At 38.0% G+C, this 12,551-nt stretch overlaps 1 protein-coding gene across 1 annotated transcript; it reads left to right on the top strand.

Moving 5' to 3' along the window:
• The first annotated feature begins 11,170 nt into the window (after positions 1-11,170).
• On the top strand, positions 11,171-11,674 carry LOC126795776 (secreted RxLR effector protein 161-like). The gene has a single exon (XM_050522536.1). The coding sequence runs from the start codon at positions 11,171-11,173 to the stop codon at positions 11,672-11,674; it is 504 nt and encodes a 167-aa protein (XP_050378493.1).
• Positions 11,675-12,551: the final 877 nt, after the last annotated feature.

Below are 12,551 nucleotides of genomic sequence, written 5' to 3'. Positions count from 1 at the left end.
TGATTCAATTCTATATCATTTAATCTATGTAATTCGAATTCATAGAATCATAAACACATCACAAAACTCTCTGCCTCCTCTTCCTCTTGTTCTCCGCCCATTCCTTTATATAGAGTCTCCCTCTCAGAGGGAGTGCTTAGTTAGTCAAAGATAGAATATGGTAAACTTCAATAGGTCAAAATCCCCGACAAATTTTTATTACAACCTTTCCAAGTTTTGGGACCATGCTTTGAACAAATTTTACTTTGGCAAGACCCAAGGAGAAGAGGTCCTCTCTTGCTTTCCCCGTGACAATGACTTGTCCTCCTGCTCTGCATGGGAGCTCCAAATGTCTTACTTTTCCATGATAAATTCTGCAGTGGGGTATGTGTACCACGGGGCAGTGGGGCAGTCTAATAAAAACAGAGTAAGAGGGTGTTTGGGGTATAAAAGTGTTAAAGTGACGGTAAAATGAGAACTGAACAATAAATTGTTGGATTTTAATTGGGTTGTCCCATGACCACATGGTGGAGAAGTTTCTATCTAAGAATTTTTTCTTTTAAGAGAGGACTAAATTGTGGTTTGTCCATTTGGCATAAATGCCGATTTATCCCTCAAATTTGGCTGAAATTGTCAATTTTCACCATGAACTTGCATTTGAGTCAATTTAGCTCCTAAACTTGGTAAAAATTGCCGATTTACACTCCGAACTTGTATTTGAGTCAATTTACTTCCTAAACTTTGTAAAAATTGCCGATTTGCACCTCATTCGTTAAATTTAACTGTTTTTATCCAATTTTGCGTCACATTTCATGCACATGAGGGGTAATGTTGTCATTTTCTATTTATATTTTTCTTAAAAACAAATAAAAATATTCCTTAAAATGAGGATTATTTTGTTAATCAAATTATTTATTTACATCTTTTTTCTACCTACTTAACCCTACTTTGAATTATATGTTAAATATACCCACCCATTCAAATATAGTATGTTGTGTATAAATATATTTTTATATGTACACATTGTTGGAGGATGAATAAAACGAGAATAATAAAGACATAATAGAACAGAACGTAACCGTTTATTAATTGATAATGAGGCCAATATATAGGCATTACATAACCACAATCAGTAGGATTCGGAGTCCTAATCTATTACAGAGATGCGAATTTATCTCTAACAAGAAACCTAATAACACACAAAATGGTAGAATAGTAATTCTCTCGGAACACACATTTATTTTTAATTTTCAATGTATTTATTTATTTATATTTTTTCTAATATCTTTTAACATACCATATCACATAAAATAATAAATATATAAATCAATAACATGTTTCGAAAAAACAAACATTGTAGCAAGTGTTCCTCTTAAGTAATTTTATTAATTTATTTCATTATTCAATATGAATAAATATATAATGACAATACTACCCCTTAAATGCATGACATGTGACTTAAAATTGGATTGAAAACATTAAATTTGACGAATATGGTGCAAATCGGCAATTTTTACCAAGTTTAGGAGGTAAATTGACTCAAATGCAAGTTCGGGGTGCAAATTGACAATTTCAGCCAAATTTGGGGTGCAAATCGGCATTTATGCCTTGTCCATTTGTATTATGATCAAAATTATAATAAAGGCGATTGCATTAGAAACTGACTATATTGATGATGGTGTAGAACGAGAATCTGAAAACAAATAAGAATGCAGACACGTGTACAAATAAAGTGTGATTTATTGAATATCAAGCGCGGGGTTACAATCGTTGTGAACTCCTCTGATTCTATCTCCGTATATGACTTCGCTCAAGGGTGACGTGCACTTGATCTTGAGACTTTGAGTATGATTTGGTGTAATAACCCGATTTTTCGGAACGATTTATTGGATTGTTTTAAATTTTATAAAGTTGTGAAAATTCATTAAACGTGTTTGTTTTACTTTGCGACGTCGGAAATTGAAAATGGAAACGTTATCGGAAATGTGATTTAGAAAAAGGTTACGTTTCCGCGACGTGAGTATCGAATTTTATTCCGTCGCTCGTTTGCGAAAACTTCCATCACGAAAGTTGTAGAGGTCGTCGATACGAGTTTGTAGACACGTCACGCGTTCTAATCGGATGTCGTACGTGAATGTTATTAACGACGGAAGTTAGTTTCCAATTTTGGAAGTGGGTATAAAAGGAAAATTTTTAAGAGTAGGGTTTCCATTTTCGGAAACCCGCTCTCTCTCACTTCACTCCGCCTCCCTCTCTCTCATTCTCTCTATCTCTCCCCGATCTCACTTCCCTCGTCGACGATCTCCTTCACCGGCCGTCCGTGACTCTCACCGCCGGCCCAGGAAGCATCGTGCGGCCCTCCGCAATCGACCCCGAGGTCAACGCACCGTCACGCGCCGCCGTGAGTCCCCACGCTGCAACCCGAGCCGCGTTTTCTCCTCCTTCGTGCGAGCTCCATCTCCGGCCATCATCCAAGGGTTCTCGAGCTTTGTTGAGTTAAGGGTTGTGCTATTGAATGTGTTGTGATGTTGTTGGTATGATGTTGGAGGATTTGGTGGAGGATTGGAGGAGATCGGAGGAGAGGGAGTTGGTGAGGATACCGCCGCCTTAGGCAGCGCGTGTGGGGGCGTGGAGTGGCCTAGAGGAGGTATGAGGTCGTGGGAAGGTAGAGGAGAAGGAGAGGAGGAGATTTGGGGTGGCGGTGTTGTGCTACACGCCGGTTGTTGAATCGGCGCGTGGGCCCCACGCGCTGCCACAATGAGTTGACGGAGGTGGCGCGGTTGCCGGAGGTGGCGCCGTTGGCTAGTATATAGTATGCATATGTACATAAATACGTAAACAGTATGTACTCGTACATGGATACGTAATAAATATGTATTGTACAATAATATGTGAATAGTAAATAAATGAATAGTAATTTCGTAAATAGTAATACGTGAACAGTAATTTCGTAAAACCAGAAATTGCTTAACAGTAAAATAATATTATTGTTTCGGCATTTAAGGTTTACGTAACGATTCTAAATTCTAAATTTTTTTCAAGGTGATCGATAATTCAAGTAAATGATTTACTTTTGGAATCGTGGAATTACACTCGAGATTATAAGGTGAGTAAAATCTCACATTTACGAATCTACGCTTGTGGAGATTCAAGATTATGCATACTTTTATGGAATGAAATATGACATGTATATGATATAGTTGAATATATATTTGTATAAATGGTAAATAGGTACATATATATAGTTTGCTATATTATACACGGTCATAATTTCGTTGTGAATATGTTCATTTTGGTGATGAGATTTATATATCGAGCATGTGATTTGATTTGTACAATATGATATGATGATTATTGTACGTAGTTTTAACATTGAGTTTTGTTAAAACGTGTTTGTCTTCGGACGTGTTTTATGTCTTCGGACGAGTTTATGTGTTCGGACGTGTTTTATGTCTTTGGATGAGTTTATGTCTTCGGACGTCTTTTATGTCTTCAGACGTGTTTTTGTCTTTGGACGTGTTTATGTTTTCGGACCAGTCTTCAGACATGTTTGGCATGTCGGGACCTAGCCTTTGGCCGGGCGAAAGTTACGATATAGTTAGAGCTATAGTCTGTCTGCCGGGGTTCTGCATATGAGGTAACAGATGAGTTATCGGCTTATGAGTACCCATATATTTTTGATATTGAATGACAGATGGTTGTCCAATGTCGGCAGCGTACTACATGAGGGGTAACAGAAGTGTACCAACGCTCATGAGTACCCGTATTATAAATGCATTTGGGTAAACAGAGGGGTTGCCCAATTCTCATGAGTACATATATTTTCACATTATTAAACAACTAGATGGGTCGTCTAATGAGTCATGAGTGCATTTATATTTGTTGATTGTGGATTTTCGTATATATTGATATGCGAGTTATATTGTTGTTTTACTCATACGAGTTGCAAAGCTTACCGGGTTTGTGTTTACAATCTCGGTGCACCTATTCGATGGTGTAGGGGATAATTGCGCAAGTGTCGATTAGTGGAAATCGAAGGACAACTCTGAAGACTCGAAGTTGTTTTTATCCTATCTTGTGGTGAGATTTTTGTGTGGATTTTTGTGAGGATTTTGTGAGGATTTATACATTTCCATTTGTTATAATGTCGAATTATAAATTTGGTTTGTAATAATCGGTTTGTCTGAGTTGTATTTTGAACACAGAAATGATCCACTGTGATATTAAAATTATTTCGATTTATTGAGATTGTTTTAGAGTTTTTCATAACTTCGAAATTAGAGTTTCATACTCGAAATTTTGGGGTCGTGACATTTGGATTTGAATTTGATGAAGAACGAGCGATTTGGCAACTTGATGATTATTTGTGGACTTGAGTTTAGATATGGATTTGATGAAGAACGAGCGATTTGGTAGCTTGGCGATTCTTCGTGGACTTGAGTTTGGATTTGGATTGGATGAAGAACGAGCGATTTGGCAGCTTGATGATTCTTCGTGGACTTGAGTTTGGATTTGGATTTGATGAAGAACGAGCGATTTGGCAGCTTGATGATTCTTTGTGGACTTGAGTTTGGATTTGGATTTGATGAAGAACGAGCGATTTGGCAGCTTGATGATTCTTTGTGGACTTGAGTTTGGATTTGGATTTGATGAAGAATGAGCGATTTGGTGGCTTGATGATTCTTCGTGGATTTGATGATCTTCGTGGACTTGAGAGACTTCGGGATTTGTCGAGAGTGATCTTGCTCAAGTGATTTTTGTCACTTCTTCTCAAGTCCCCCCTCTTCATTTTGAAGGGGGTATTTATAGTGTTAAAGTTTCTATTTTGTAGAATATTTTAATGACACTAAAATAATAAATTTCTTTAATTGTATAATTAAATCAATATGTATTTTCCGATTAATTTAAAATTAGTTATTCTCATAACTAAATTAAACAGAAAATAATTGACTTAATTATAACCGTTAAATTTTTTATTAATTTAATCAAATGTCCGGTTATCATTCTGAATCGTCAATCACATTTAGTTTTCCGATTTAAGTCGGAATCACGTAGTTTCAATTACGATCATCCGTTTATGTGCTGACACGAGTTTTATTCGGATCCCCACCAACTTTGTTGACTTTTGGGCCACGTGTGTAATTTTGTCCGGCTCTTGGTCGATTTAACCATTTAAGGAAGATAATTTACTTCATTAAATTTCATGTGTCTACAGATGGATTGTAAACACACAAGTCTAAATACACTACACCCTTCTTAAATGCGCTTGATCAGAGTAATCCATCTTTGTAGCCAACGACAATATAAAACTTGGTCACTCCAATGGAAAATGTGACCAGATAGAGGAATAGGAGGAGAAGGTTCTTGTACCATTATCAAAAAAATGTCCTCCTTGCTTAGAGCAATGGCCTGGTGTTACTTATGAATTTGGAAAATGATTGTTGGTCTCAAACTTATAGGTCTTAACCCCTCTTGACAAAAAAAAAATTCTCAATCCTAGGTATCCTATCAAGCAGTGGCAGATCCAGGAAATTTTCTAAGCCAAGGCAAGAAAAATTATTCATCACTTGAAATTATAATCCAATTCTTAATAGTAATTGTATTAGAGCCAGAGGAACTATCGATTTTGAGGAAGACTCCGAAATTGAGGTAGAGTGGATGAGAAAGAGACCATTCCGTTGAGCTCGGGTGGCTGGACAGCGGAGATAGCATGTGGTAATCTCTAGCTTCAGGTTTCGAACTAATTGTCGAGCTCCTCCGCCACCGCCTACGTATGTGTTGTCGAGTTGTTCTTTCATTCCCAATTACTTAATGCTATAGCACAAACTATCCATTCCCTAATATCTCCACCACCACCGGTCCACCGCCACCTCCAAGTAGAGGTTAAAATTCAAAATTCAAAAGCATCATGATTAACCAAACAAAACAAAGAGATGTAGAGGGGGTTCGTAATAATATGAGTAGACCAATTCCGTTTCATTTTTACATGTTATCAGCACATTAGCTTTATTATGAGTTTCTAGCCAAACAAAAAAAATTGAAAAACCTAGTTTTTTTTTCGTCCGCCACTCCCTAGCAGCAACACTGCCCAGTAATGGCAGATCCCGAACCGGCGTGCCACGTGCCATGCCTCGCCTCCGATTGGCGTGAATAATCGCTCGCTTCCGACCGGCAAGACCAGCAGCCCAGATCAGTGCGCCTCGCCTCGATCCGATCTCCGACATCGCCTCCTGCTCACCGGCACCGACATTGCCTCTGGTTGCCCAATGCCTTGTGCAGATCCAGATCATCGACCCCCCGATCTCCGATGCGACCCCCGACCCACGCCGCAAGCAGGATCGGCGACGCGACCCCCGATCCGCGATCTCTGTTCCGCGGCCCCCGATATTTACCATTATGGTAAATTAAGGTTAGTTTTTCACAATTGTTTTAGTAATTTATAGTAATCATTTATTTTTACCATTTTGGAAATTTAAATAGTAAATGTGAAAGTTTGGTTACTGTTTTATTACTATATGTGTTATTTTAAAGTAAGTAAATATGCATGTCTGCAATATGATTTGTTTGTCGGGTTTACTGCATGCGGATATGCTATGTTGTAATGTTTTCATTTATGCATGGTAAATTAAGACATATTAATTTTACGATTGTGGCATATTTGATCAATGTGTTATACTTCTTGACATGCTTAAGAATTAAATATATGCATGTTTCATGGTTTTTTGACATCAATATTATTATTTTAGCACGACTTATATATTATTTGCCATGATAATGAAAAATCATGGGTTCTATAAAATTTTATAAAGTAACTATGTGATAAAGTATTTTCACAAAAAGCATCGAAAGAAAATATGTGACCACCATGAAATTTGGTCTCGAAATCCAATTCACACTCTTGGACACTAATACACATTTACTCTTGTTTTTGTAGATGGCTGACTAAACTCGACCTGAATTTGCCATTTTGGACTGAAAAGGAATTGAGTACTATTGTTGGGTTTCTAATGTTGAAACCACGTTTGTGGGAAATGACTACACAACCACCATTTATCCTCCCATCAACAAAAAAGATGAACCATCGGTAAAAACCAAAGCCAATTCCCTATTGTTCTTGAGGCGGCATATTGATCAAAGGTTGGTATGGGAGTACCTTCAATTGAAAACACCCAAAGAACTATGGGATGCCCTAAAGGGCCGTTTTGGAAATATTCATGACACTTTGCTCCCAGAATTATCTGTCCAGTGGAATGAAATCCGCTTACTTGACTACAAACGGGTTAATGACTTCAACATTGATATGTTGCGTTTGAAATCACGTCTCAATTTATGTGGCAAGGAACTCACAAAAGATGATATGATCGAGAAAACTCTATCCACTTTTCCTACTTCGGCACTTATACTAGCGAACCAGTATAGGTTGGAGTATGACAACAAAAGAATCACTACCTTCCATAAATTGATCACCATGTTGCAAGTATCTGAGCGTCATGATCAAGTTCTTCTGAACAATAATGTCAAGCCTATTGGGACAAAGAAAATTCCCGAGGCTAACTATGTCAAAGTGAAGGATGGAAAGAACCCTAAAGCAAAGGGGACTGGATGTGCTGCCCCTTACACACGTGGGGCAATACACCACGTGGAAAAGGATATGGAGGCCGTGGAGGTCCTCCCAATGTATGGAGCAGAGATGGTGGTGCAGGTCCTAGTGGTCATGCTGGCACTGGACCTAGTGGTCACAAAGTGCAAAAGGCACAGAAAAACCCCCAAGCAAAAAGGGAAAGAGTTGGCAATGAATCTTGCTATATGTGTGGAGACACTGCTCATTGGTATAAGAACTGCCAGGCAAGCAACAAAGTAGCAGCCAATTACAAGAGGTATAGAGAGTCTAGAGAACAAGAAGCTCACTATATGGAGGAAGAAGGTCCTGATCCTAATGTCAACCTCACAATCTCAGACTTTAATGGCAAGATGGACCCTGCCAAGTCAGGCGATACTCCAGATTTTGATTAATCTTTTTCATTTATTTCCAAGTTGAGTGTGAAGGCGTAATGCCTTATTTTAATTAGACTATTGGTTTGGTCTTAAAGTTTATTTTTCAATAATGGTTTGTTGAATTAGATTTCTATGTATGAGACTTATTTTGATTACCGTTGGATTATTAATAAATTTTCAGATTTTATTCTAAAGTATTGAGATTGTTCAAGTTTTTAAATTATTATACATGGTTCGAAAATAACACTATTAATGATGTAAAGCAATACATCATGCAATAAAAAGAAATTTTTGGAATAAAAAGTATATCATTCGACCTACGCTAGAATACTCTAATGGATATGAGATATATATATTTTTAATGATCATAACAAAATTTAATTGTAGGAATGAATTGAGGAGAAATAGAGTGCTTAGCAGATTGTGCGACTACCCAAATTGTATTAAGGAATCGACAATTATTTGTTGAATTAATTCTTTATAATTCATGTTCGTCTACTATGACCAGATCCGACCAAATAGTAAAAAGGCGAGGATCTGCCCAATTTTTCCTGCCAAATGGCACATTGTTGAAAATCAAAAAAGCTCTGTATGCACCTAGAGCCCCTCAAACCTTGTTCAGTTTCAAAGATATTCGCACCAACGATTATTATTTGAACACTTATTGTGAGAATGGAAATGAATATTTGTGTCTTATTTCTCTTGAATGTGGAAGGACACGCGTTTTAGAGAAGATGAAGAGTCAAGACAATGTACTATATCTTACTACCATTCGGATTATTGAATCCTATGCTGTCACCAATGATGAAATTTGGGATAATGACTTATACATGCTTTGGTATGACCGATTAGGACATCTTGGTAAGGTCATAATGGTTCGTATTCTAAAGAATTCACACGGACATCCCTTATTTCGAGGGAAAAATAAAAAGGGAAAACAATCCAATACGATGCATAGTGCTCGTTACACTGCTCCCATGCAGCCATTACCTTCTAAAGTACTAGAAGTGTTCACTTCCTCTGTCTCAATGACTATTTCCAAGGCACATCAGTCATTTTGCAAAGCCTGCTCTATGCTAAAGATACGAAACAAAACATTCCATTCTTACAAAGGATACAAGGTGATATTTGTGGACCTATCCATCCAGAATGCGGGCCATTTAAGTACTTTATGGTTCTGGTAGATGCTTCGACTCGCTGGTCACATGTTGCATTATTGTCCACACGAAACGCTGCATTTGCAAAACTTCTAGTACAAATTATTCGTTTAAGAGCTCACCACCCTGATCACCCTATTAAGTCTATAAGGCTTGATAACGCTGGAGAGTTTACATCAAAAGCATTTGATATTTATTGCATGTCTACTGGGATCGATGTAGAGCATCATGTTCCCCATGTGCATACATAAAATGGTCTTGCTGAAGCCACCATCGAAATGTTACAGATGGTGGCTAGGGCACTTGTTATGCGCACCAACTTACCTATCAGTGCATGGGGTTATGCAATATTGCACGCAATCTTGCTTATTCGTTTCAGACCTACTGCTAGCCAACAATTTTCTACGTACCAGTTGGTTACTGGATATGAGCTTGACATTTCACACTTACGCATATTTGGTTGTGCTGTATATGTGCCTATTACGCCCCCACAACACACAAAAATGGGTCCTCAGAGACGACGAGGTATTTTATGTTAGATATGAATCCCCAATAATTATTTGCTATTTGGAACCTTTGACATGTGATCGTTTTACCGCTAGATTTGCGGATTGTCACTTTGATGAGACAGTCTTCCCGTCGTTAGGGGGAGATAAGAAAAATGATTTTCAAAGGGAACGACATGAATTGTCATGGTTTGTCCTCACTCAATCTCATTTTGATCCCCGCACTCCACAATGTGAAAGTGAAGTGAAAAGAATAATCGATCTTCAGAACGTAGCAGATTCGATGCCTGATACGTTTTTTGATATTGCTTAAGTGACAAGATCACATATACCAGCTGCAAGTGTGCCTGCAAGGTTAGAAGTCCCAAAAAGGGGCACAGTGCCGTAGTAGGAGGCACTACAACCACACGTAGTGGAGGTGTGGTTAAGGCGGTGGCTCCTTAAAGGAAGAAGGGGAGGCCACTTGGTTCGACTGATACTCGCCCAAGGAAGAAAATGGCGACTAAGGTACAACCAGATCCATTAATCATCGATGTGGAGAATCCATCTCATGAGTTTATCTCTGATTATAGTTATGTCCATGAATCATTACTGGAGGACGCTGCGATGTTTGGTATGATTCCAGAGAACAAATAAATCTCAATGAATTATGAGAGAGCACATGAGTTGATGGAAAGATCTTCCATACATATTGATGATGCATTTGCATATAACGTTGCTCATGAAATAATAGAGCATGATGATATCGAACCACGCTCTATTGCAGAATGTCATCAAAGAGCAGACTAGCCTAAATGGAAAGACGCAATCCATGTAGAATTAGATTCACTGGCAAAAAGACAGGTAGTTGGTTCGGTAGTGCTAACCCCACCAAGTGTAAAGCCTATATGACATAAATGGGTATTTGTCAGAAAGCGTAATGAGAAGAACGATGTCCTAAGGTAAAAGGCTTGCCTTGTGGCACAAGGTTTCTCACAATGCCCTGAATTTGACTATGAGGAGACATACTCTCCCGTAATGGATGTCATAACGTTTCACTACCTTGTTAGTTTGGTAGTTTCCGAAGGACTGGACATGCAGCTTATGGATGTAGTTACAACATATCTCTATGGGGATCTAGATTCAGAAATATATATGAAAGTGCCTGATGGCCTTCAATTGCCCAAGTCAAGTGATTCTAAACCACAGAGTGCGTTTGCAATTAGGTTGAAATGCTCACTTTATGGACTAAAGCAATCCGGGTGGATGTGGTATACCCGTCTAAGTGACTACTTGATTGGGAAATGATATAAGAATAATGAATTGTGCCCCTGCGTATTTATAAAGAAAACAAGTTCCGGATTTGCTATTGTAGCTATATATCTTGATGACACGAACATAATAGGTACTCTTGTCTGAATAAGAGAAAACCACGAGCTATTTGAAATCCGAATTTGAGATGAAAGATCTTAGGAAAACTCGGTTTTGTCTAGGCCTTGAACTAGAGCACCGAGCTTGTAGAATTTTAATCCACCAGCTGCATATGTTCAAAAGATGCTCAGGCGATTTAGTATGGAAAAAGTGCACCCTGTTAGCACTCCCATGATCGGTCGAAGTCTGGATGTAAAGAAAGATCTGTTTCGCCCACGGGAAGAGGACGAAGAGGTATTAGGAGCTGAAACTCCCTACCTAAGTGCAATAGGCGCATTATTGTACTTGGACCAATGTACTCGATACCTAAAAGGAACCATTGACTTGTGTTTATTCTTTCCTTACAGTAAGACAAGAGGATCCGCAAATGGAATTGATGTTCCTAAAGAAAATGTCGATGACAAGATTACTATCCCATACTCTAAAACCCCAAATAATGTTTTGGTTGGTTTCGCCGATGCTGGGTATCTTTTTGACCCACATAAAGGCCATTCCCAAACTGGTTATGTGTCCACTATTGGAAAAACAACGATATCTTGGAGATCAACCAAGAAAACCCTTGTGGCTACCTCTTCGAACCACTCAGAGATTATTGCTATACATGAGGCGGTTCGTGAGTGCGTATGACTAAGGTCCATCATTACCATATTCAGGAACTAGTGGTTTAAATTCTACCATTGAAGAGCCTACGTGCATTTATGAAGATAATGCAGCTTGCATCGAACAGATGAAGCTAGGTTATATCAAGGGTGAAAATACAAAACATATATCTCCAAAGTTTTTTTACAATCAGCATCAACAAACTCTCCTCAAGATTCAAGTGAACCAAGTTAAATCTGAGGAGAATGTGACAGATCTATTTACCAAGTCATTGCCTAAAGTTACGTTTGAGAAACATGTAAAGAATATATGAATGCAAAAGCTTTCCGAACTCCCTTGATTAAAGTAAGAGTCAGGGGGAGGGGTAGATTTTAGGGGGAGTCTAGACCCACGCATGTCATTAGTGTGTTGTACTCTTTTTCCCTTCGACCAAGAATCATTTTGTCCCATTGGATTTTATTATCTGGCAAGGTTTTCGATGAGGCAACAGTTCACGCACTACTATGTCTTTGATTTGGCACAAGGGGGAGTGTTAAAGGAAAAATATTATTACCTTATTAGTGCGCCTTCGTCAAAGTAACTGACGGAGACAATTGAACAATCAGTTAATTACGGATCTAAATTATGTAACGGATCAATTTTCCTTTATTGTCATTAAACTGATTGATACATTTCCATGTAATATTTTCCCTATATAAATGGGGTTCGTAATAATATGAGTAGACCAATTCCGTTTCACTTTTACAGTAATCAATTAAATTGGTAGAGTTTTACTTGTTTACCTTAGATTGATAATGTTGATTTAGAAAAAAAATCAAAATAATTTTGAAATATTAGATTTAAAAAGTATATGATTGTCTTTTAGACTCAATACTGACTTTGATTGATTTGGTAAATACGTGAT

This window comes from Argentina anserina, chromosome 5, assembly GCF_933775445.1.
Source record: "Argentina anserina chromosome 5, drPotAnse1.1, whole genome shotgun sequence".
NCBI lineage: Eukaryota > Viridiplantae > Streptophyta > Magnoliopsida > Rosales > Rosaceae > Argentina > Argentina anserina.
The sequence above is the reverse complement of the archived record's forward strand: the minus strand, read 5'-3'. Positions and strand labels throughout refer to the sequence as shown.